Consider the following 27299-nt stretch of genomic DNA (forward strand, 5'->3'; position numbering starts at 1 on the left):
TCGTTTAATCTAACATTTGAAATTACACTTTTGCGTCAATACACAAGAGAGACTGACGGGAGTTTAAATTATAGTCACTAAAAATAGATTTGGGATTGTTTTAGCAGGTAATTTGGAGGCAAGGAGTTATGTAAAAAATTAAATATCAATACTACCTTTTAGTTTAACTTTTCTTCGATGAAATAGACAAAAATAGGTTGCACATAGACTAAATGAGACTAAAATGATAATTTTATCTGATAAAGTAAGACAAAACCAGTATAAAAGGAAAAGTAAAATTAAATGGCAGTTTCACGGAACACATCAATTAATAAGCTATGATATACATTCACAAGCAAAGTTGAATCACCTTCATATTCGCTTCATTTACTGATAGAATAAAGAACATCGAATAGTAAATACCGTCAAACAAATTATAATTGATTTAACGAGTCCTCCATAATATGATCTTTAACATACTTAGATATACCTAAAAAACACAACTACAAGGGATTTCACCAAATATCTCCTCTAGTTGGTGAAGAATCCGCTTTGCATCTACAGACAAAGTGTTTCCACTCTCGTACCACTTGCTTCTTTTCCTTTTTGGCAAGTATGTGTAAGAACAAATACGATCGGTTTGGGTAAAATCTTCAAAAAGTTCAGCAAAAAGATGTATAACAAAATTATTGTGTTCACATCATATGGGGCAGTGAGGGCCAAAGATTAACTTTCTAATTGGGAATAATTACTTCAGTTCATCTGTAAAATAACTGGACTATGGTACAAATCTTGGGGCAAGTAACGCGTTGATTGCACGACACTAACAACCCACCATAGTTAAAGCTTGGGTGGGTACATTTTTATACATGTGTCTAATAAGTAGAAGACCCCCTGTTCTAAGCTTACACCACTATTGTTCACCAAGTGCTTCTTGAATTCCCCTTGCCTACAGAAGCAACTTAAATATGAAGATAAACTGAGAAACGATTAAATACGATTGAAGAAATGAAGGCGGAGGGAGTGAACACAAAATTTCAGGATCTTGCAAATCTTCCAACAGCTAACTAATGGTTCCCTCAGACCGGACAGGCTTGCAATTGTATTCTCTAGAAACAGAAAATTGACCATTCTGCATAAGAAACAAGAAGAATGATATGAACTTTATGAACAGGAACTAAGTAGGAGGGCCGGAATGGAACTAGAGGACTTTGTGAGACCCCATTCATTTCCTGTCTACCTCTCTGAATCCCGAGTTATCAGAGCAATATCCCTGGATAGACCCTATAAAAGAAGACGAGTCATAAAGGCAAATATACAGAAAGCCCTTGGTTTCTCCTGCATTGTTTTTTATTCGAATGTGATTCCTAAAAGACACTTATAAGCAGAGGCATTGTTAAGTACAAAATCTATACCTGTCAAACTCAGGTTGGGCCAACTAGAGGACTTGTTTGTGGCTGGATTTGCAAATGATCAAGTTCCTGCAAAATCACAACATCAATAACACATCAGCCTATATCGTCACAGACGTTATTTACACTATAAAGGCCTTTGGGAATTCCTGAACAGAAATTCTCCCTTCTTACACAATGAGTGCATGGTATAAACAAAACCATTCCAAAACATAACCAGATTGAAGTTTTATACTCAAAGCGCGTATGGTGGTAGACACAATAAAGCGTGTATAGTGGTAGACACAATTTCTATTTGGGCAATTCTTATACTAGCTGCTGATTTGTACAGGTATGATGCTTAAGGCGACAAGACACTCAATTTACACTACAATAGAGAAACCAACATCTCAAAAATCAGTTATGTGAAAATGAATACAAACCATTGAAGACAAGGAAGGTTTCTGAAGTTGGAGTGTCTGATGGAAGGCATGTGTCTGAATCTCTACCTGTGCTTGATCACTTTGTTGTATAGAAAGAACCGATGTAGATTGAAGATGGTGAGAGGAATTTTGCAGCTGTGTCTGTGTCTGTGTCTGTAATTGTTTCTCAAACAAGGCAAAATCCTCAGGCTTGTCCCACTGCAGACCAGATAGCACATACATTAATCGTATGATCCCTATTCTTTTTTATAAGACATTAACCATATCTTCTGGTACTAAGAAACCTAAAAGACATGATGAAAATGGTCAAGGACTGAAACATACTCTGCTTTCACAAGTTTCACAATTGTAGTAATACTTGTATCCATCAGGGCAGGTATGTTCACTCCAGTCACACTCTAGAGGAACTGCAGTTTCATGACTTGAAGCCAATGCAGGTGAGGTAGAATTGCTAGCAACTGTCTGAGGATTGCATCCAGTTCGTGGAGACAATTGAAGCCATAAAAAAACCAACGTAGTTGCACAGTTCCCAATATTACAGCATGGCAGAAACGAATTTGCAAAGTCATATAATCATTGTTAGTATGTGCCCTGCCAATCTTGTATCATATAATAAACCCCACAGAACAACTGAACATGCATTCACACAAAGTTTGTATCCGCCAATAAAAAGCTCCAGAAACGACTAAAAACCATTCATCCAAATAAATAAAAAATAACTAAAAACCTCCTACTTTAATACTTCAAGGGTTACTAGAGACAATGTTGTTACTAGTGCAAACTTGACTTTATTTACCAAAAGAAAAGAGATTACTCCCTCGCACATGCATGCTAATTAAACCTTTAACAAGATAGACACGATTCTTGTAGTTGTAGAGTGTCTAAGCAAACAATTCAATGAATACAGAGTGTCACAAGCAATGGCCACATGACATTTTTGTGAAACAATGCTCATGAAATTATCCTTTACAAACGCTGACCTGTTCAATCACTGATAAAGTTCACATTCCGATCAATTTATCATTGTTGCGTACTAACCTGAGAACTCTGCTGCTGCCCAATAATTTGCCCAGATGGCTGTGTCAGATGCTGCTTCTGGGTCTCATTAGCTTCTACTTGAGAAGTCTGAGAAGATCTCTGTGTATTCTGTGTCTGTTGTAAAGGCATCCTACACAACTGTGGTGGTGGCATGACAACGGAAGCTTGGGGTTCTGGGTTTGCCAATTGGGGAATAGGTGGGTTTGAAGTTTGTTGAACAGGATACGGTGCAGTATGAAAATTATGCCCTCCCATGGGATCACCATGATCAGATACTAGCCTGCAACAAGTAAAGCAGAAAAGGAAAACTCAAGCATAGTACTAAACAAAATGAAAAAAAGGGGGTAAGATGCACAAAGACAGACGTGTACCTAAATGGTTCTTGAGAGTGGGGTCCAATGTTCCCGCTGCTAAATCCAAAATTTCCCCTAGAGAAAAAGAATGTTTAGAAAATTGCGTCTAGGATTAACTACTCAATATCAAACCAGTACATAATCAGTCATCCAGTACTGTATACATCAACACACCTCTGTCAGCCAACATTCAGTTTACTTTAACCAAATCTAGAAAGTTACTTGTGGCTTTGGGTGACTGTTTATAAAATTATACCCGTACATGTGTGTGTAAACCTGATCCATCCATCAGATTATTTTTTGCCAAAAAGTGTGGTCAAGAACCAGTCTGGGAACACAGGTCAGGAAAGAGAACATGTATGCATATATATACTGTGTGTGTGTGTGTGTTTGGTGGTGTGGGGGGTGTTGATGTTTTGGTACTCCGGCAATTTGGTCCAATCACCCAAACTGTCCATCTGTTAGGGTTCCCTTCAAGGATCATCTCTACATTAATTTGCCTAGCCATTTGAATTATTACCATCATCATATGAACATTTTAGCAAAACACTATGCTAAATATATTTATTTAATCTTGGTCATATCAACAAAGGGATTATTGGTTTGGCCAATTTTTTTGTAAGGTCATCCTACAATGGAATCTACAAAATGGATCGCTTGAATCATTGGGAGATGGGCCCCACATGCATCCCTTTTTCCTTAAAATGAGAGATCTCTATTTAAAATCTTCTGCATATGTAGACAAGTCAAAGAAAACTACAGAAGACTACAACCTTGATTCTATTCCCTTTGGTTTCTTAGGATCCGCAAAACGAACAAGAAGCGGCTGAGCACAACCCTGAAGTAACATAGAAAAGAAGAATCAAACTAGTTGATGCCTACCAAGTGTAATCAGACTACTGATAAATGCTAGTAAGAAATAGAAAAACTTTACTCTCATAATGAAGGTTCCATTTAATGCTTTGATTGCTGCCAGAGCCATATCTATCTGGGAAAACTTTACAAATCCACACCCTAACCAAAAATAAAAAAACAACATTAACCACATCAAGGAGACAGAAACAGGTTATGCTTCCATAAAAATATTTCAATGATTTTACAAAATATACAATGACTAAATCAAAGAAAGAGACTATTTCACCATTATTACTAAATGGGAACAATGTTTGAAATTTGAATACATCCCAACTGATGTTGCCAGTGATAAAAGCGAAGCTATTGGCTATAGAGCCCACTAACTAATTCCACCCTTCTAAGAAAATTAACAAGCATACAAATCGGTTCCTTCTTTTGAAGTAAACTAACAAGCATACAAACCAGTACCCCCCCCCCCCCCCTCTCTCTCTTTAAGTAAATTAACAAGCATACAAATCAGAATGGCTTCATTTATTGTGATGTCAAACGGAACCCAGGACATCTTTCGGTTTTTGAGGCAGGCATAATCAGCGCCTACAATGTAAGATATGTTCAATCTACATGTGACTCAAGTTACAAAGAATAGAGAGATGAACAATGAATACAAAAGACATACCTCGACTCTGCCTCAGTTCATCACGCAAAATGTAGACATCTAAAACAAGACCATATGGTGAAAATATCTGACATACACAACACCATATAATGATCATCTTGAAAATAGTTGAGGGAGTATATAACCAAAAATGGGTTTGGAAAACATTGTTCTTTCACTGCAAGTAGTATGCATGGGTGCATAATAATCAAGTATATCTACAGGAAAAGATGTACATACATAAAACATAAAAAATAAAAAAGGATATGTGCGCACATGCATGATACATATTAACATATATATTGGTTGTACTGATAATACATGAAGGAATTATTTAGGTGGAATGGGATAAATAAATTTCAACAAACGTAGACCTTACATCCTCAACTTCTTTCCACGAAGCTTCCTTGTTAAGGCCATTGACATACACTTTACCAAGTGTCTCTACCAAGAGGACAAGAAAAGAAAAAGTCATCAGAAGCTGAAGATTATAAGGGGCCCAAATAGGAGTGTTTCATACAAAGTGTTTTACTCCGTAACTTTTGTTAAAGGCACTAAAAGGTTCTATTAACATCCTAATATGGCCTGCAGATTGATCTGGAAGCGCGTTCATCACATAGAAAAACAATCCAAAACGCAACCTAAATCCGTCAATTGCAAACACACAATACACATTCTATCATCATTATTAAAATTCAAACGCACTTTAGAAGATACTCTATCATTCTCTAGCCAAACATAAACAAGGATAAACAAACTATTTCCTCTCCTACAAAATATACTATAAGTCATAACCACATCTGGGGTCACCAAACTTCAAATTGGAATTCATGCCTTCCTCAAGCACAATGGACACTATTGCATTCCTTTTCATTTATAACCAAATAAATACACCGATCTTGATTATTTTTTATTTAAAAGGGTGGTGGATTTTAACTTGACAAGATCCCAGACTTTCATGTTACCGAAAAAAACAACTAAATCTTTCCCAAGTTCAGCAATCATAATCAATAATGAAACCTCTAAATTTCAAGAAAAGTTCATTCATTCAATCTATATCAAATGAGGGGTGAGGATAACAAAATTTTGGAGCATATCTTAATATTCATATCTATCTACTTGAAATGTCAGCACCGGGACTTTCCATACATTTAATTTTCTCTTTAGCATTTTATCTATTTAATTAATTATACCCCTCGAGTTATACAGAAGCAAAATTTCACACAATCGAATAGCATGTAAGCATAATTTATTGTGGAACCTCAAGTAATAAAAAAGTAAACAGAGAATTAGAGCCACAACCATTTCGTTTGGCAGCGGTCGAATAGCTTCTCCTTTTTTAATAGGTCTCTCATTTACTGTTTCGTCAACCAAAATCTATGGTTTACATTAATATTTCTTTTAACTTATGTTCGTGCCCTTTTAAATATCAAAATATTCATTCTAGTAACTACTATATTTTCTCAAAGCAAAGTGAAAATAACATAGCTTTCATTCTGTACGTACGGTTCACATAAGCTTATGCTCTTAAAACACAGTGGTCCACCTGTATCTAACAAGACCTTTGATGAATATGAAATTAAGTAAATTAAACCAGAATGCCTGTAAAACAGATAATTATCAAATTATTTTGCATCAAAATGATGTATCTATGAGACAAGAATGTGATAATGAAGAAAAAAGGAAATTGCATTATTTCAATACTGTATATGTCTCACAAGTTCTTAATAGGATAAAAATCCACGTAGTTTTATATTCATTATGGATCCTGTTTGACACATATCAAATCAGTATTTTTTTTCCATATAACTTTGATGTTCAGTATAAACTTGTTTGATGCGTATCAACCAAATTTTTAGAAACACAAAGTGTGTGCAAAACAGAGGTGCAAAGCCAAAGTTATGGCATAAATTTTGAAAAAATTATTTCATTTTTTTATTTATGAATTTGGGCATGCTTATGAGTGAATGGAACTAATAAAAAAATTTGTATCGCAGTTACTCTAGAAACTCTTACAGATTAAGAACACAGATCTAACAATTCGTAGGATACTGAGTTGCTGGTTTACAATCCATAAAATGGTTCCATAATAATTCCTTAAACAATAGAAAATTACCAAGGCGTTCCAATTCCCCATCGGCATATTTAACTGTCATCGGGAAGGCTTCCTGGACAAAGAAATTATGACAAACAGGAAACTTAATAACATGATGAATGACATCAATAGACATCTATTGTGTTCATCTAGCAACAACTAAACTCACCCCAGGAAAATAGTGCTGATTATTTAAAGCTGTAATGGCCCTGTCTGCTTCATGTTGTGTTGCAAATTTCACAAAACAAGTTCCTGCAGGAGTAAAGCTAAATCTGTTTGCTTACTTTCATAGTTGTGGAAATACAAACACCCAAACACAAATGGTGGTAGCAAAAAAATGTTAATTTTTTAAAACTTGACTACCTCAAACACAGTAACAATCACTATTGAAGAATTTTGGAAATAATTTTTTTTCTTGGTAAGCTATAGGGGAAACATGAGCAAATGGGTGCTCTTATCAGCCCCTCCAAAGACAGAGAAACAGAAACATCATTTCGTTGCTTGCACTAACAAGCAGCGTTTAAAATATCCACGAAATTGTCGATATTTCCGTCAATATCCGAAAAATCAAGGATTGATATGGAAGGGGGGTGGAATGCAAACTTCACCCTATATAGGCGAGATAAAAGAAAATCAATGAATATCGATGATATTTACCAATTCACTACAAAGAATTTGCTGAAACCCATTGTAGATTTTGAACTTTTGAATTTTTTCTCCAATTTTGACTAAATCTAAATGAGTTGATATGCCCACCTCATTGCAAATTACCATAATTTCCGTTGAAGGCAACCGATATTGATATTAGTATCGATATTTCCATAAATTTACATATCGATATTTCCACCTATATTGATATTTTAAACACTGCTACCAAGGGGAATTGAACCAAGATTCTATCCTTCACCCACCCCATAACGATTGAGGTACCTTGTTGGTGGCCAGTCCTCTTATCCCGCAAAATCACAACCTCAATAACGCTTCCAAATTGCTCAAACAAGGGGCGAATCTAACATTTAGAAGAAGGAAAAAAAAATGTCATTTTATAGAATTAACAGTTACAAGACCAATGCATGAATTTGAAAGAGAAAACACGCTAAAACACAGCCATTTTTTATAGGTTGTATAGCAAAACGAATACTAAAGACATTTTGACAGCTCAAGGGGACCTATTACTTACAAGTTCCTCTGTCGCTATTCGGGAAACCTGTGCAACATAAAGTTTAACATGTAGGGCGCTTTCAATGTTATCTGAAAGACAAAAACCACCAAATGAGAGAAACAGAGGTATTACAACAAAAATAGCTTTGGAGGGGATACAATAAATAAACTTGAAACTAAAACACAAATGTGGTTTCCATGCGTTTTAAAAGTATTCTGCTAAACATTGATAAAAACTTTCCCTAGATGATAAACAGCGAAAATGAGTAACATTAGCAATACATGGCAGTATTATTGTCAGCCTCGACTGATAGATTGTTTCGATTCGACTATTTTCCTGCATTTTCTTGCCTACCAAACAGATCATTAAGGAAAATACAAATGTATGTAATAGTTAGTAACTTTTGTATTCATTTTGATTAGTGGAAAATTGGTCCCCAGCTTAACTTACTGTCAAACTCCACCAATACAATGTTTGGGTTCGACCATTTTCCTGCGTTTTCTTACCTACCAAACGGAGCATTAAGGAAAATACAAATGTATGTAATATTAGTAACTTTTGTTCATATTCATTTTGATCAGTGCAAAATTGGTCACTAGCTTAACTTATTGTCAGCCTCCACCAATACATTGTTTCGGTTCGACTATTTTCCTGCATTTTCTAACCTACCAAACAGAGAATTAAGGCAAATACAAATGTATATAAAAGAAGTTGATATAGAATTGATATACAAACCTGGAGAGAGTCCTTGATTATGCTGAGACCAAGCCCTTCTGCGTACAGAAAAAGGCACCGGATGGAAGGGGCCATTAGAATGGTTGCCATGGTGGTGGTGGTCGTAGTGGTTGGAATCCTGGTGGTGATTGTGGTGGATAAGATGGTTGTTGTGGTGGGCATCGACGGAGGGCCAAGGCGAAGAGGAAGAGAAAGTCCCAGGCTGCGAGACGCGCTGGGACTCCAGGTGGTCTCCGTGCCTCTCCAGCTTCGCAGATTTTGTGCCTGGATTATTTTATGCGAAACCCTAACCCTAACCTAAAATTACAGACCTGAGCGCAATTGAAGAAGAAGGCGCCACGCTACAATGGTGGAGCTCGCGCGCAGCCGATTCCTTCTCACTTACCGAGAAACAGTTACTGGTATATATTTTGTTTTAGGTATTACATGAGCCCCTATGCAATTTATCCAATTTTGGTCAAGTATAAATTTCTTCGAAAATTGTCATATTAGATCATCCCGATAAACGTCAAAAGATAAATATAAAATGTTATTTTAGTAGTTGACATGGCAATTTAAGATTTTTTCTTTCTCCAATCCGTATGTTTCTTTTGCTATAAATAATATCTGTATTGCTTTCAAAAAAATAATTATATATGTATTGACCCATTCTCAAAACGAAATCAATTAAAATAAATTTTCAAGATTTACAATTAATACATTAATAGAATTCATGCAATACAATAATTAAAAAAATTTAATACCTTTTCTCATATGTCGTATTATTGCGGGTTTTAGAAGTGTATAAAATATACAAAAAATTCTATATATGTGTACAACTATATTATGTGTTCAACATCGGGGTTTACAATCCAATTTATAAATTTACAAAAATGTTTACAACGCTACTTACACAAATATGTACAACTATGTTTACAACCTTATTTACACATATATACTAATAAGCACTTTTGAACTTCCTTGATTGTCAGTTTAGAGCTTTCTGCTTCATTTTTTGACATCTAGCGAATGAGAGAGCAATTTCTGAATCGCTAAAAAATTGAATAAGTTCTTCAGTTTCAAATGCATTTAATAAGATACGATGATGATCTACAAATTTAAGTGCACCATGAGAAAAAAAATAAAAAAAAAATAAAAAACAGATTTCAGCTGCTCATCATAATTAAGGTTGGCATATGTTAAAACATACATATAACAAAAAATTAGACTTTTCGGATTTGAGTTATCTATTATAGATGGCATCTCAGCATGCAAGTTTGAATAAGGTTAACTAATATGATTATTTTCATTCTATGAGAATGTCATTATTACCTGTGAGAATGTTTTATCATCTGTGCAAGAGAACGATTGAAACTTTATTGTCGGATGTTAAATCTTTAGTTTAAATTTGAAGACTGAAAATAAATTAATTTGAAGCTAAATTCATAAGTGTTAAGGTTTTAGCCTCAAGTATCTTTAGACCATCTCCTACTCATGGGTTAAAACTTAAAACTTTTAACCCATAAAATTTAGGTTTTAACCCAGAACCAACTTTTTTTGCTTTAACCCTTCTGAGTCAAACTTTTAGTCCCAAATTATTAAAGAATAAATTTAAGCTATTTTTTTTTTCCTCAAAGTAACTTTTTTAAAAGAAAAAAAATTATGTAGACTATCCTAATTTAATTTTATGAACATTTTAACCTAAAAATATTTAGATTCCGACAAATATTGAAAGATCACAAACCGGCATCATGAAACTCATGAAGCACTATGAAAGAATATGAAACACATAAAAGAATTTTTTTTTTTTTAATTACTTTAGTCGTTGGATTTAAATTTGGACCGTTAGATTTTTTTTTTTTATCAAATTAGATCTTAACCGTTGGATTTAATGAGTTTATAAATATAAAACTAAAAAAAATATACATTTATGGTGGGATAGCCCTATTAACCTAGGTGGGAATCCTGGGCTAAATTTGGCCCATAAATGAGTTTTGACTTTTAACTCATATTTGCCCCAAGGGTTGGAGCAAGTTCGGGTAAGTTTAGAACTTAAAATTTGAGTTTTATTACAAGGGTTGGAGTAGGTCTTAGGCAAGACATGCAATCCAAAATTAAGACACATTCGAAGAGTCTGAAATAAGACTTCATTTCTAAAGGTTAGAACTTTTCTCGCCTGCCATTAAATGAAAGTTTTGAGGGTTATCTGGTTTAGAGCAACTCCAGCGTTGTAGCCCTCCCCCCTGGCAATACACTATTCAATCCACCTAATGAACAGTAACTGCCCTTAATGAACAGTAAGTAGCCCTGGCAATAGAATTTGCATCTCCACCGTTACACTTCAATAGCCCTGGCAATAGGCAATAAAATATTAGTATTTTTTTTATTTATAAAATAATACAAAATAATTTTAATTGTAATATCGGATAAGATTTTTAATCGTTCTCGTTGCGCCACGTGTCATTATCCGAAGTATTATTAAATAATACAAAATAATACAATTATTGGTGATGGATTTCTGATAAGATTATTAACCAATCACGTCGCGCCACGTGTCATAATCGGTTCACAATCTTTGAGGATAGATTTCCATCAGATTTTTAACGAATGACGGCATGCCACGTGTCATAATTTGTTCACAATCTTTGAGGATAGATTTCCATCAGATTTGTAACGAATGACGGCGTGCCACGTGGCATTATGCACAACCTAATCCTTTCTGAATCCTCTATATAATCCACCATCCATCCTCACAAATCTCACACCAAAATTCTCAAGATCTCTATCATTATTCATAGTTTCTGCTTCCTTATTCACAAAAATCTGTATCATTATTCATAGTTTTTGTTTCTTTCTTTCAATGTCTTCTTCTTCTTCCTCAAGGATGATGTGGGAATTCAATTAGGAAGAGGAAGAATTGTTTAACGAATCAGAAGCAATCTTCAATCACCAGGGGATAAGAAATGAGAGGGAAGAGGATGAGGAGCGTCAAATGAGAGATGACGAAGTAAGAAGGGGCAGAGCCTCATATTCCCGTCGAGTCATCCAAGCTGCGGCTCAGATCTGCAGGCCCAGCCGTTCCGGAAACCTTGATAGAAGCAGGCAACGACGAGGTATGGAACTCTTGGATGATTATTCTGTTCCTAATAGTGCATTCCCTGATACGTACTTTAGACGTCGTTTTAGAATGGAACGACATTTGTTCAACAAAATCATGATTGCTGTTTGCAACCATGATTCTTATTTTGTACAAAAAAAAAAAAGATGTTTTTGGTGCTATGGGTCTACTGCCTGAGCAAAAAATTACTGCTGCCTTGCGGATGCTTGCATATGGAGCATCTGCAGACCAAGTGGATGAGATAACGAGGATGGGGAAATCAACCATTCTTGAGTCCCTGATGAGGTTTTGCGGAGCAATCGAATCTATCTACACCGCTGAGTACCTCCGCAAACCTACACATATGGACTTGGAGCGGCTGTTGAAGAAGGTGGAGATGCGTGGCTTTCTTGGGATGATTGGAAGCATTGATTGTATGCACTGGACGTGGAAAAACTGTCCAAGTGCATGGCAAGGCGCTTACGGGGACAAAAAATGAGCAAAAAGTATCATTCTGGAGGCGGTGGCATCTTTTGATACATGGATTTGGCACGCCTTTTTCGGGGTCCCGGGAGCTCAAAATGACATCAACGTCCTTGCCCAATCCCCAGTGTTCAACGATGTCCTGCAAGGAAAGGCACCAAAAGTTACGTATGAGGTCAATGGACGTATGTACGACGGGCCATACTACCTAGCTGACGGCATCTACCCGCGCTGGTCAACATTTGTCAAAACAGTGCCACGTCCGCGGAGTGCAAAAGAAAAACACTTTGCAAGCTGTCAAGAGGGGTGCAGGAAGGATGTGGAGCGTTGTTTCGGTATCCTCCAAGCTCGCTGGGCGATCGTCAGGGGTGCTGCCAGATTGTTTGATGTTGAGTCGCTTCGATCCATCATGATGACGTGCATCATTCTTCACAACATGATTGTGGAAGATGAGTACGATTATGAAGCTGTTGATGAATATGAGCCAGACCCGATGAACAATTCAAGAACACGTATATATTGTGCTCATGACGCCACCGATGAGCCCGTGCAACATGAGCCATTACAAAGGGATGGACGTTACAATGAAAGGCTCATTCAACGATATACTGCATTTCAAATGCCAGACATGCACAATGCCCGACAAATTGACTTGATAGAGCACCAGTGGGCATTGAAACAAGCTGAAGATAATTAAGTTCATTTAGTGTGTTTTTTTGAATTTGGTATGTTTATGTTATTTTATTTGGTGTGTTTTATTATTTGGTATGTTTATGTAATTTTTTTATGTTTATGTTTATGTAATTCTTAGTATGTTTATGTTTATGTTTATGTAATTTTTTTATGTTTATGTTTATGTAATTCTTAGTATATGTAATTCTTAGTATGTTTATGTTTATGTTTATGTAATTTTTTTATGTTTATGTTTATGTAATTCTTAGTATATGTAATTCTTAGTATGTTTATGTTTATGTTTATGTAATTTTTTTATGTTTATGTTTATGTAATTCTTAGTATATGTAATTTTTTTATGTTTATGTTTATGTAAAGGACTTTTAATTAGAACGATGAACTTTTAATTATTTTATACAAGGACTTTTAATTAGAACGATGGACTTTTAATTATTTTATACAAGGACTTTTAATTAGAACGATGGACTTTTAATAAATAACTTACCAAATTAATTTGAATAAATATTCAAGAAATTGGAAACAACATAAATAATACAAACAATAAATAATAAATTACAACCCAAAGTGATTGGAAAATTATGGGCTCCGATTACAAAAAAGTACTCTATTCATCATCACCTAACCAATTTGTGGTGCTAGGATGATCTTCTCTTGCGGTGCTAGAACCACCTTGGCTTGCTATTGTTTCTCTTGCACGCCTCCTTCGCACCACGTCCGCTTTCTCTGACTTCCAAAAAAATTTAGAATTTGGAGACTTCCCTTCTAAAAACATGTTCATAATCTCACGATCTTGTTGAGCCCGTCTTTCTTCTCTAACATGTTCCCTTTCTTGCCTAAGTAGCTCTCTTTCTCTCTCATTGGCATAAAATTCTCTCTCAACAGCTGCTTGTTTTGATGCCTCTCTAGCCTTATCAGCCTCATCTTTCGCCAGTTCCCTCGCCAAAGTCAATTCACCTTGGCGAGTAAGTTCTTCCATGAACTTTGCATAATCGTTCTTGGAAGCACTCCCTTTTCTCTTTGAAGCCTTCTTACCTTGAGGCCTAATTGGAAAACGGGTCGAACCCGACGCTTGTTCAGGTCGGGGCGTTTCGGGCACTTCTTCTGCATCATCTTCATGAACATGATCGGGTGTAGAGTGTAGAGGGGTGCTGTTCATGTGCACTTCTGGACCGACTTGCACAACTCTAAATTTAGGACAATCTTTGACAATATTCCAACATTCCCACCGGTTGAATGATTTATTTTTGCTTTTGGTTTTGGCAGCGTACCAAGCTTGTGCTTGAAGTTCCTACACAATAAAAATAAGTAACAAATAAATAATTATAATGAAAATAAGTAACAAATAGGGGCATGATTAATGATGTAGGGAGTTAGTTGCTGGTACAAAGCTATTTGTGAGATAATATATATATATATATATATGTCATGTTAAGATTTTTTATCAAATAATCAGGAGCACCTCATACAACCCAAGTTTAAGTTTCATGCAAATGTATACCTAGCAAATATATATATATATATATATATATATATGTCATGTTAATCATAACATGGGGCTAGAGTTCCAAGTTTAGTAAATAATTTTAACCTTAAATATATACACATTTTTTTTTTCTGACTGTAAATGATATTATACATTAATTTTAATGAAAATAAGTAACAAATAAATAATACAAACAACATAATTATAATGCAAATAAATAATTATAATGAAAATAAGTAACAAATAAATAATACAAACAACATAATTATAATGTAACAAATAAATGTAACAAATAAGTAACAATAACATAATTATAATGTAACAAACAACATAATTATAATGAAACAAACAAATAAATAATACAAACAACATAATTATAATGTAACAAACAACATAATTATAATGTAACAAATAAGTAACAATAAATAATAAATTTTGTACGTAACAAATAAACAATACAAACAATAAATAATAAATTATGTAGATAACAAATAAATAATACAAACAAATAATTATAATGTAAATTTGGGTATCAAATAAATAATATATTGTTACCTGATCCGAGTAATTTTCCCCACTTCGAATATTACTACTAGCTTGTGCCAAAGCGTCTCTCCACGTACTAAACGATTGGCTAAGTAATTTCCAACGACTGGACATCGATTCTTTGGTTCTTTTCCCACCAATTTTCTCAAGAAAATTGGTATGAATAAGACTCCACATTTCTCGCAACTGCATCTCATTACCCGTAAGCGAACTATGAGTAACTTCAACCCAGCTAGTACATAACGCAACATCTTCAATAAGCGACCAATTCGTACCTGCACCAGTGGTCATTTTGTTGAAAAAAAATGGATTCAAACTTTGAGACAAAGAAAGGAATGTGATTGAAAGTAGTTGAGAAAATATGAAATTGTTGTGTAAGGTAGATGATAATGAGAAGGTATTTATAGAAAAGTAAAAACAATTTTTTTTACAATTTTTCAGATTTTTTTTTTAATTTTTTTGAATTTTTTACAATATTTTTTAAATTTTTATTCAATTAATTAATCTCTGCCGTTGGATATAAAAAAATTTGAATTCCAACACTCCAGATTGTGCCACGTGTCACAACGGTAACTTTTCAGATTTTTAAAACTATTTTTTCATTTATTTTTTAATATCCACCGTTGATCTTAGATCGAACGGTGGATATTAAATCTGACTTTTTTTTTTTTTTTTTTACCGTTGAGATCTAACGGTCCACATTAAGTGACCGTTAAGATCTAACGCACCGTGGGAAGCCACGTGGCTTCACAACAGTAACTGACACTTTCTTTCTTTTTTTCTGATTTTTGTGTCAGGACGCGCCCCCACGCGCGGGTGGGGTGCACGCGCCTGACACAAAAAAAATTAAATAATGCGCTGACGCCACCCTGGCGTCAGCTTTGCGTCACCCCCACCTCGGGCTCAAGGGCTGGCAATCCCTCACGGGCCCTTTGCTCGGGCCTCCCCCTTCCATCGGGCTCCCCCACGCTGGAGCCATGCCACCGGCCCTCGGGCCATTGTTTTGGACCCCTTCCCCCGAGCAATACCCAACGCTGGGATTGCTCTTAGAGAAAGAGAACACGTTGTTATCTAGTTTAGAGCAAAAAACTGAGAGCTTAGGTAGACTAAAGTAGGAGCAGCGATACTAAACCAAAAAGGTAGGCAAAGTTGTAATAAGACAAACTAAGCGAGGGAACAATCAAGAGAACATTGTGCTTAGAGCATTTCCAGCGTTGGGCAATTATCTTGGGCATAGGCTATTCAATGCCCCAATCCCCCAGCAATTGGCTCCAACCCAGTCCAATCACCTCCAGGCGAGTTCAAGCTCTCCACCAGGCAAAAATCCACTGGCCCAGCTTGCAAGGGCAGCGTTATAAGGTGATGTCAGCCACTAAGAAAAAATTATAAAATACTAATATAAATTATAAATTATAAAACTTTAATGAAAAATTATAAAAAAAATTAATTATAAATACAAAAATTATAAATAAAAAAATAGCTAACCATGTTGTTCCAGTGTAAACCACATTTTAATATTTTCAAATACTTTTAATCAAATTTTTATTATTATTAAAAATTAAAAATATTTTTATTATATTATAAAATAAAAATATTAATATTTTAATATGAATTGTCCGAACTATTTAGTTTAAGAGTGAAGATGTACTTAGACAATTATTGTTCACTAAAGATAATTATAGTTTACTTAAGCAAATTGAACTTATAACCTAGGAGCTTGACAACACAGAACTGCTCTGATAAACAATGTTTCAATACATGGCTATATAATCATAAGGAGGTGTAGTCAAACTCGGATTTGAGACGATTTTAAAAGACTTTAAAATCCTAGTGTAGTCAACTAAAAGATTTTAAAGGATTTTAGAATCCATGCAAATCTAGGTGTAATCCAATGAGATTTTATTAGAGATTTAAAAGTCCATCCAAATCTAAGTGTATTTAGAAAATTAAGATTTTGTAGGATTTCAATAAGTAGTGGATTTTGTGGGATTTGAGAAAAAGAAGTATATATAACCGGAACTAGATCCTCTCATGAGCTCAAGATGGGGATCCTCCTGAGCAACCCATCCGGGCCGTTGAAACTTGATCCAACGGCTCCAAACAGGGGGCCCCTTTTAAAAGTTATAATAATTGCAGCTGTTGGATCAAGTTTGAACGTCTCGGATAGGCTGCTCATGAGGACCCCCATCCTGAGCTCAAGAAAGGATCCAGTTCCTATATAACCAGGGCAAAAAAGAATCCGACCTCACCCCCTATGATTTCAAATCTTATTTCATCCGGGCAGTCCTTAAATGTCTTACAACCCTAGACACACACATAGTGACAAACCGACGAACACCAAATACTACCAGAGACGTATATGCATAGAATACATGGCCACATTGGTCTAATAAGAATTTCAAAAATACTTCCATCATAAGAAAGAAAAGCTCAAAAAGGACTGATCCTAATAAGTTCCCTAATGTCAGTAACTCAAATGCATGCTCCACATTGAGTAATGACGGTGCCTAGAAATTTGAGTTACCAACAGAAGTGACTTTGCAAATGGGAAGTTTGGTTCATTTTCTTTCTGTCATAGGCCTCAAAATTCAATGGTTGTTGAATCTCTGGAACGATGCCTAGAACGTGAATTCAATGCAGAAAAGGATTTGGGTAGCGATCAATGTGGCCATGTATTATCTGCATATGCGTCTCCAGATATCGGTGTTGGTGCATAACCTGTTTTTCATCAAGATCTTCAGATGTCGATGAGGATGGGTTCGGTGTTCGTCCAAATGCTGCCAGAATTGCTGATGAAATAAATTTTGGCGACGAGGCTGATGAGGATGATTTTTCAAAGGTTGTTGCAATTGTCTGTGAACTAGAACATTTGCTAAATAAAAAAAATCGAATGAACAAAAGGCTAGTCGTTGATGAGGGTTTCTGGTGGCGTAGCAGTGCTTAATTGAAAGAGAGATGGAGGTATGATGGTGTGAAGGGGACACGAAATAAGGAGGGGATAAAGTGGCTATCAAGTACACTAGGGCAAGGAAAAAGATTTTCCTTTTTTTTTTTTAATAAAAAAATTATATGAAAATCCTCCAAAATTCATCAAAATGTACAAAAGCAAATTCATTCAAATTCTTTAAAATTCATGTGGATTTTGTAAGAGTCTTAAATCTTCCTAAATCCTATCAAATCCATCACTTTTAAAATTCTTTAAATTTTGTTTAAATCATAGTTTCACTACACTCTAATATACGTAAGCATGTGTATACTGACTTTTTGAAAACTCTAGGGCGGACAAGGACAAACCATTTTTTCTTTTTTGTTGGTACGGATTAATATTATGTTAAAAAAAAAAAACGAAGGAAAATTCAGCAGGGAGTAAGAGGGTAAACAAACCCAGCCCTAGCCCGGATCTTCTTAGCTAAAGCTTTAGGCTTTCTCCTCGTCGACGTCCCAAAACCTCTGCTTTGCGGTTCCACTCTCTTCACTCGTCAGGTAACCATTCCGTACACCAAATATCATTCAAATTTTGTGTCATTTTTTCAAGCATTCACTCGTAGGCCCCTAATTTGGCCTTTTATGTTATTGTACAATCAAGTAATCGATTTATTTATTTTTGTTTTAGTTTCAATTTTCATGAGGATTTTCTGCTCAAAGAAACAGACCCTGTTATCAAATTTAATCCTTTATTGTTGCTTTTGTTTATAAATTTGTGCAAGTGTTTTGCTTAGCAATAAGTGAACTTAATCGAATTGGGAATTGGGTTTTTGGAGAATTGCGATATTGATAAAACGGTGTTTGGGAATTTCTTAAAGTTGTGTCCTCTTGTGTGTAATTTGTTGGCTGTGGAGGATATTGATAAGGTTTGGTTTGTGTTGTGGAATGTTAGAATTCATAAGGTCGAATTCAATGGAAACGAGACCGGACCCAGATATCGATGATGACTTTAGCGAGCTATACAAGGAGTACACTGGCCCTCCTGGGTCAAATGCCACAAACACACAAGATAGGGCAAAACCAAACAAAAGGTCTCTTGCCGGGTCTGATGAGGAAGAGGAAGCTCGTGACCCCAATGCTGTCCCAACCGATTTTACCAGCCGAGAAGCTAAGGTGTGGGAGGCCAAGTCAAAAGCTACTGAGAGGAATTGGAAGAAGAGGAAGGAAGAGGAAATGATTTGCAAAATCTGCGGGGAACCAGGTCACTTTACTCAGGTAAAATTTTAGTGCTTTGTTTATTTTTCTGGCCATCTTTATGCAAAATCACACACATATGCAAACACATTACATTCTTTTTTTGTTTTTCAATTGCTTATGCTATAAAATGTTTTTTTCTACTTAAAGACATTCATAAGTTATGTTCGGGAATGTTGAGGACGCCCTTACATTTTTTATATTTGATGTTCTCGTTATGTTTGCTTATCTTAGACCATCTTGTAATTGTCTAAATAATTGGAAGGAGTGTTTGTCCCGGAACTTTACTTTGGTTCTCTGCTAGATTTCCTGTTCAGATAGATTTGTATTGCTTTCTATTTCTACATTTTTTACATGCATACTAGTCATGTTGAGGACCTAATTTTGTTCAGCACACCAGTGGTTTCTGACATTTAGGCTTACTGGATAAGATTTTCATTGTCTGCATCGCGTACACACCCATCCACCCACGCACAAGCACATCTCATTAGACATCCAACATGGGCAGGAAGAAAATAATTTTTATTCATAAAGAACATAACCCATGTACCTCTGTGGGTTGCATTAGAAAGCTAATGTCAATTGGCATTGCTTGTCTACAATAACTAATCAAGCTGTAACTCATGTAGGTTGTCACTATTTATTATTTAAATAAATAAATATAGTGCATTCTGTGGTGCTGCATTAAGAATTTTACCAAAATGACTTCCATCTTTTTCTTTCAAAGAAAATTTGGTACTTTGTAAGTTGTTTTGCAAAATATAGTCTAGTCAGAAATTTATGAAGGCCACAGAAGCTAATATAACCTCATAGCAAGTTTATAGACTTGTTAGTTTTTCTATCTCATACCTAAATGTTTGTCGTTTATATCATGGTAATAGAAGGGTGTTACTTTTTCTTTATGATAACATGTTCTAATGCATTTTGGTAATTCTCTAGGGTTGCCCATCTACCCTTGGTGCAAGTCGCAAGTCTCAAGATTTCTTTGAAAGGGTGCCTGCTAGAGAAAAGCATGTAAGGTCCCTTTTCACTGAGAAAGTGATAAACAGGATTGAAATGGATATTGGATGCTATGTTAAGATGGACGAGAAATTTATCATTGTCAGTGGCAAGGATAGGTTAGTATTAAGAAAGGGTGTGGATGCTGTGCATAAGGTGATTAAAGAGGAAGGTGAACAAAGGGATGGTTCTGGTTCTCAAGTGACTAGATCAAGGTCACCTGAACGAAGCCCTGTTGGTGCACGGTTACAACGTTCTGAATCCCAGAGGTCTCATTCTGGTCCCCGGAACGGGTCGCATTTTCAACAAAGGTTTCACAGGCAAGATAAATTTGTTGAAGACCAACTACGTCATGATATGCAGAAATTTTCCAGGGGTCCTCCACAAGGTAGGGACAGCATCGGATATATTTACAATGTATATAGGGGCCTGTCATGTTTGTAGCTTGTTAGGTTCGTATAGAATTTTCTACCTGCTGTCTGTAAAATCTTTCCCATTTATCAAAGAATCAGCTTGTTGCTTAGATTTGTTTGCAGCAAGAGGTAAGTACTTATCTTCAAGAATTGTGTGTAGAGTTCTGAAGTAGCTTTCATGGTTGCGTCTGAATTGATCGGGTTGTCTCCAAAATGAAATCATTTACTCAAAACTATCCAGAAATTTTCTCAGATGGTTTGTCTCTGAAAATAAGATAGTATGTTGAATTAAAGCTGCCATCTGTGTTAGCATCTTGAATCAAGTGCTTGACATACTCTTCATTTCATGAAGCTTATGGTAATAACGGAGCTAGAGGTCGGCCAAGTCGTTCAAATTCTCCAGCTCGTGCCCCTTACATGGGAAACTCATATAATTCATATGATGGTCATAATCAAAGCATGTCTGCTTATAGAAATGATGGATGGAATTCTGATAAAAAAGGATCTGATATGCAATCTGGTCGTCAGTTTGATTACTCTGCCATCCCCCAGACATTGGAAGAAGTAGAATTGGAGTACAAACGAGAGGCAATGGAACTTGGAAGAATTCGTGACAAGGAAGAAGATGAAGAAAATTACAGACATCGTGAGGTATGGACTACGTTACAACTCTGGGAACAAATAAAACGAGAAACACTTTTATGTCTTTTTTTTTATTGCTTGAAGTGATAATTGGTTTATTAACCCATCCTATAACTCTACGTTAACATCAGGTATACTCGTGTCTAGTATATCTCCAGCTACCCTGACTGTTTTCTTGCCAATCGTAATTGTTTTAAAAGACTTGAACTCTTGGTACAAATTTCTTGTTGCTGATATTTTATTATACGGATAAAAGGCGATTAGGGAAATAAGAGAGAACCACTTGAAGAAACTGCCCCCCCTGAGGGGCATGCATGCAAAGCAGTGGGAGGACTTTCTTCAACTTGATGCCCAGAGGCGTCAACAACAGGCTAATCAGCAGATGTCGACTTTGGGTTTTGGTGGTTATAAATCACACAATTATTCTGAATACGACAGCTCCTCGGCCAATCCTCAGTATGCCAGGGAAAGTTTAGCCATGGATTCAAGGAGCAGGTACCCCAATCCCAACCCTATGGAAACCTATCCTTCAAGGCCTCGTGACAATTTTGGTGAGTTTCAGCGTCAGAGGCACGAGGGTTATGGGAGAGGTTACAATCGATACTGAATGGGAATCTGCAATTACGTTGGTGAGTAGTCTTACTCTTCAGGAAAATTAACAAGGATATAATTGCTACCTTTATGGCTTGTCCTCAAAATTGAATATCCAATGCTCGTATAATGTGGTGCTTTGGGATGAGAAGTGAAATTTTATTCGGGTGCTTTTAGCAACCACATAGCATGTTTTTTTTTAGCATATCCTGGGTGTTGGTTGGGTAGGGAGAGCAGATGTTGGCGTTGTTAACGCGGTGTTGCAGATTATTGTTTGCTTATTTAGCACTAGCTTAATTTTAACTCGGAAAAATTTTCAGGGTCCAGGTCTGTCTGGGTCAAGTAGCAGTATGCACGGGAGAGCACCAAATCTAGGTAAGTATGTTATGATTTTAAAACGAGGAGAGAAATGGTGGGCATTACGGTCTGCTGTTTTACAGTTTGGTGGCTCAGTTCAGTTTAGAGCTTCTTGTAAAGATGTGAGCCATGATTTGCGTTGGCTGGTCTAGTGTTTGGATATTGAGATTGTTTATTGAATTATGGTTAAGTTGATAGACTTTTCATCTTATTAGCACACGAATATGAATGTTTTTTTTGTTTAAACTTTTGAATTGTTCCGCTTTAACATACCAACTGCTTACGTTTGAATATGGGATGAGAGGCGCCCATGCAGGTAATAAGTTTTTATTTGGACCTTGATAGGCATCTGCGTTCTGAATGTTTTAGGATTGGGAGAAGGTTGTTGGGTTGATGGCAATATACTTAGCTGGTATGAATATGCTTGTTCTGATTCGTGTTTGATTTTTAACGCCGTCTATTGTGAAAGAAAACCGCGGTTTTAATTCTCCAAGTTTAGTAATATCTGTTCTGGAAAAAGATAATTAAGCAAATTCCGAGCTAGATTCATGTTCAGGTTGAGAGTTCGTAGCTGAGGAAACACAACTTCAACCGACTAATTCAAATCCACTTTTGAATTACGAGATTTGGCGCTGATTGTTTGTAGGCTGCAAACCGATTAATTCCATATCAAAATTCAAATGCTAATCCAAGTCCAACCCGGGAAATATTTGACTCTTATTTGTTGGAAAATTAGTTTAATTAGTATTGTTATTTTATTTGTTTTCTTGTGGGCCAAGGATTAGGATTTCTAGCCCGTTAAGTTTAGATCTCTTGCTCGTTCAATTAAGGATTTGCATTCGTTTGCTCCTACGTAGTCTCTACGGTTATGTATCTTTTTTGGCAATTTTTTTTTATGTAAAAGATATAATTTTGTAGTTGTGTAGTCTGTTTGTTCTTTTGTATTTTATGCGTATTTTGCTTTTCAACTCTAATTTCTTCAATTTCCTTCACTTTGAAGGTTGTTTAATGTTCCACATAACTAAGTCTGCTGAAATGGTGTTTTTGATTCCCAAAGTACAATAACTTGAAAATTTTGAATCTAATTATTTTTTTTGAAAAATTGGAATGGATTTAGGGATTCCGATAATTCCAAATTTTCAATCCAATTTTTTTTTGAAAGTGTTTTGAACTTTTTCTAACAAAAATATTTCGAAATATTCTGATTTTTTTTTATAGTGAAACATAGATACTAGCATATTAAAAAGGATAAGCATACTAGTATACCAAACAATTATTTAAAATTAAACATAAAAATATACTATTAGTACATAATAAAAAAGGACAATAAACTGCATGTACAATAAAGTTTGGGAATATTAAAAACGTATAAATTATAGGAATTTCCGAATTATGTTACAAACTTTTCAAGATTAATCCAATTCCACAAGTTTTCAATCTGAAAATTGTGATTTGATTCCAAAATTTTAGAACCGAAATTGAAAACCTTGTTTCCGATCCGATTTGTCCGAAAATCACCCGTACATATAACTCACTCAACAAAACAGCATAGAGTGCGCTCTGATGGTGTGGTTTGGGAGGACTGGAGTAGAGGCCCTGGAGGGTGCCTCAGGGAAAAATCAGCCAAGCTTGTTTGAATGTTCAAGCTTACTCTGAAATTGGGACAAGGCTGTTGACTTTCGGGTTCCAGCAATGTCGACAACAATGCACCAACGAATAGGATGCAATACGTTGTTTGAATGAGATTCGTGTGAATTGTAATAATGGATTTGGAAGTGTGACTAATTGTGCTTAATTATGTAATTCATTGACTTTGCCATATACGTGTTTTATCTATTAAGTTGTTTCAAGAATTTGTCCCTGGTCGATCACTTGTTAATACGGTCTAGTAATAATTTTCTTCATTTGTAAGTGAGAAGTCTTAATTTGATTCTCGTCAAAAACAAGTTTGAACCAAATTATTATGAGTAACCTATTGTAAAATTTAAATCATTCTCTCGTTCTTTCAATTAGATAATATCGTGCGTAAAAAAAAAAACAAAAAATCATCCGTCTTGTATCGTAAAAACTGTTGGGCCTTTTTTATTTCCGGAGCTCACTCTGTGCGTGGGACCCAAGCTTCTGGACAACCAAATGCTTACGACGTCATGGTAAATTTTTTCGAGTACTCGAAATATAGTGCAGTGCACCACGAGTCATATATATAGGTGGAGAAATATTAAAATAAAATTTCTGCTCCACACGTAATGTTGAGCTGTATTTGGATAACATAGAAAAATCTCTGCTGTTTTCTTTTCGGCTACAACACAGTAGCAATCAAAACACACGACATAGTAAACATAAGAATATTCTACATCTGTCCATCTTTGTCTTTTTATAGTTTCTTGTTCCTGTTGGGTTTCTCCTTAAGAAAAAAGGTTGATTTGTCCCGTACTCTGCGTGCGTCCTAACTCCACCATCAGCTGCAGCACTTCTCTCTTCCACGCAAAGGTACCATCTATTTTTTGTTTCCCTTTGAACTTCGTAATCCATTTTTTTTTTTCGTTTGGGGGGATTTTTTATTATTCTTTTTGCACATCAGTGTAGTTTGAGCTGCACTTTGACGGTTGACTTGTGAGATTCAGCTTTTTTGGGTGTTCATAATTTCATTGTCTTTATTTATTGCAAAACTTTCTGTATCACATTCAGCCCCACACTTTTGTTCCATAAAGATTGAGACTTTGCAACTTGTTTAATTTGCAGACTTCTTCTGATAGTTTTTGAAGGTTGTTCACTGTGATTCTTTGAGAATCATAGGGTTACGATAATTTGTAACCAGGAATTACATCTTAAGCCGTAACCGAAAAAAGGGGTTGTCCTTGTCCTACTTTGATTGGAAGGGTTCTTATATGGCTTCAGGAGAAAAAGAGTTTGAAATAGAACTTGAAAGTGGAGGGAGTACTAGTAAAGAAGATGCGAGCTTAGATGTTGTTTCGAGCAACGGACAGAAAATTAAGTTCTTGGGTGGTGTTTTCGGTTGGTTTTTGCATTTGAATGAATCAATTACATGTACATGTGGCATTGTATCATCTAGCGGTCTGGAAAAATCTGGCGAGGTTTCGAATGTCAGTGTAGAGACACTAATAGAAAGGAATTCAGAAGGGGAAGAGAGTCAAGGACATATGCCCCGAGCAGAAAAGGCGTGTGAGAATGAGCAGTGTAAGAAGAAAAACTCTAGGAATGCTCCTAAGCCACCACGACCTCCTAAACGTCCATCACTGGATGCCGCTGACCAGAAGTTGGTTAGGGAGATCACTGAGCTGGCCAAGAGAAAGCGTGCAAGAATTGAACAAATGAAAGTAGCAAAGAAGATGAAAGCATCCAAGTCATCCTCTTTATACAGCGGAATATCTGCTCTGATCATCACACTACTCTTCTTCTTTGTCGTAATCTTTCAAGGTAATATTTGTTTTTCTCATTCAATTGGGCCCTTTTCCTTTCGTTTCCTTCTTTTTGTATGTCATACTATAATTAATGAACGCTACATTTTGTCTCATTCGGTTGCTTATAAGATACATCTGATGATTTAACAGAACTTCCGAAAGGTTGAATACTGATTGAAAGAAAAAATTGGTTTATCTATATTCGAAAACACTGCATTGATTTTTTGGTACATTTCTCTTTTAGTATTCCTATTTGTGAGTTTAAGCAGGGATCTTGAAGCTGCTCTTTTTGTGGTCTCGTTTACTTATTCTTTTGTGGGTTCTGGCTCTTTCCTTGATTTCATTGGTGGTCTTTGTTTTCATGTCGTTTTTCGCATTTGTTTTGATATGCACCTACTGAACCGTAAATTTCCCAAGTATACAATTGAACTTTATTCAAGTCAGGGTACATTACCTGTACAAAAAACAGTAATTAACTGAAGATGGAAAGGAAAAGTAATTGAAAGAATATATCAAATATCATACTTATCTGCACTAGTCAGGATCTGAATTCATCGGAATTCTAATGTATGATGCTGTAGGGGTGACCCTTGCTAAGATTGCAATCTATAAATTCTCGTCCGGCTCCTCGCTGTGAAATTTATATAGCTCTTTCTAGTCTTTGAAAATATGATCCTTTTCTAAGTTTGTGTTATTTGCGTTTCCATACAAAATCCCTTTTACTATTGTATTCTTAAGCCTGCTCATGTACACATGGATTATTGGTCGTTACTTTGTCCGTTGCTTTAGTCCATGTTCTTTAACTCATCAGTTCATCCTCCAACTCCTCCAATGGGGCCACTTGTTTTTCGAATAAATACATTGGGAGCATATACCTATGTACCAGAACTGATGGTGAAGTAGATTATTTACTGAATTTATTTAACTCTGTTGTTACCATCACTCACTTTACCAACGAAGTAACCTTCGCGTCCCTAACTGTGTCCTCCATCCATTGAGTTGTTCACTAAAATCATATTTTTTTCTTTCTTTCTAATTACCGGCCCTACTCAATCATATCTGTAAAAGCATAATGCTTGTTGAACTGTTTCTATAGGGATAAGCTCCAGAAGCGTTCCAACTGTGGGTACACATGGGTCTCCTGAGCCAGCAGTCGCAACAACTCAAGGTTTTGTCCCAGTTGAATACCACAAAAGCGACATACGACGTTCTACCAATCAAAAGTTTGTATTCCATTTCCCTATTTTCACGATCTCCGTACTTTATATCTAAAACATTAAGAAACTTGAGTACTCTTTCTAATCCCATCCTCCCCCCTCGCGTGTATATTGTTAATGCAGCTTTGGGGAAGACCAGATTTCCCGTTCAGGTGGATGAGGAAGTTGATGGACAATATGAAAGGAGGTTGACGATATTGGTGCTTACATTTTGCTGCCTATGGTCCATGGAATTAATACAGATCTGTTTTCTTCCTCCATTCTTTAATGTTGCAGCAGGGGTATCTTTTTTCCTTTGTATATATGTACATACAGCCAAAAACTACACGAGATTTTCGATTCTTGTACAGTATTTTAATTCATTTGGTGAAAAGAATGATTGTGTTGATGAGAAATGTAGTGCTTATTTGTTGCCGAATTAGTATGTCACAAGTTCACTACATGCAATCAAACATGAAAGTCAAGTCTTAATGGTACCTTGTTGCAGAAGTT

At 35.8% G+C, this 27299-nt stretch overlaps 3 protein-coding genes across 8 annotated transcripts; 2 read left to right on the forward strand and 1 right to left on the reverse strand.

Annotated features, from left to right (window-relative positions):
• Positions 1-692: 692 nt before the first annotated feature.
• LOC137739760 (flowering time control protein FCA-like) lies at positions 693-9130 on the reverse strand. 5 transcript variants are annotated; one of them, XR_011069108.1, is made up of 16 exons: positions 8707-9129; positions 7990-8060; positions 7740-7818; positions 6979-7061; positions 6831-6882; positions 5094-5158; positions 4736-4802; positions 4139-4218; positions 3978-4042; positions 3223-3279; positions 2852-3131; positions 2138-2275; positions 1814-2011; positions 1395-1460; positions 1220-1263; positions 693-1111 (listed from the first exon to the last, which is right to left on the reverse strand). XR_011069108.1 is itself a non-coding variant. In XM_068479461.1 (15 exons), the coding sequence occupies exons 5-14, from the start codon at positions 6868-6870 to the stop codon at positions 1404-1406; spliced, it is 1026 nt and encodes a 341-aa protein (XP_068335562.1). In that variant the 5' UTR covers positions 6871-6882; positions 6979-7061; positions 7740-7818; positions 7990-8060; positions 8707-9130; the 3' UTR covers positions 693-1111; positions 1395-1403. The 5 variants fall into 5 exon arrangements, 4 of the variants coding, with proteins under 4 accessions (XP_068335562.1, XP_068335560.1, XP_068335561.1 ...); XM_068479461.1 differs by lacking the exon at positions 1220-1263 and having other exon boundaries at positions 3223-3258; positions 8707-9130; XM_068479459.1 differs by lacking the exon at positions 1220-1263.
• A 9184-nt stretch (positions 9131-18314) lies between these two features.
• On the forward strand, positions 18315-22367 carry LOC137739986 (uncharacterized). Its single transcript, XM_068479761.1, has 6 exons — positions 18315-18470; positions 18865-19187; positions 20106-20553; positions 20931-21229; positions 21477-21849; positions 22132-22367. Exons 2-5 carry the CDS (start codon positions 18885-18887, stop codon positions 21825-21827), a joined length of 1401 nt encoding a protein of 466 aa, XP_068335862.1. The 5' UTR covers positions 18315-18470; positions 18865-18884; the 3' UTR covers positions 21828-21849; positions 22132-22367.
• A 2151-nt stretch (positions 22368-24518) lies between these two features.
• Positions 24519-27219, forward strand: LOC137740905 (uncharacterized). Of its 2 annotated transcripts, XM_068480707.1 has the most exons (4): positions 24519-24658; positions 24911-25606; positions 26687-26813; positions 26931-27219. In XM_068480707.1, exons 2-4 carry the CDS (start codon positions 25057-25059, stop codon positions 26965-26967), a joined length of 714 nt encoding a protein of 237 aa, XP_068336808.1. In that variant the 5' UTR covers positions 24519-24658; positions 24911-25056; the 3' UTR covers positions 26968-27219. The 2 variants fall into 2 exon arrangements, with proteins under 2 accessions (XP_068336808.1, XP_068336809.1); XM_068480708.1 differs by lacking the exon at positions 24519-24658 and having other exon boundaries at positions 24872-25606.
• Positions 27220-27299: the final 80 nt, after the last annotated feature.

Source organism: Pyrus communis, chromosome 7 (genome assembly GCF_963583255.1).
Source record: "Pyrus communis chromosome 7, drPyrComm1.1, whole genome shotgun sequence".
Lineage (NCBI taxonomy): Eukaryota > Viridiplantae > Streptophyta > Magnoliopsida > Rosales > Rosaceae > Pyrus > Pyrus communis.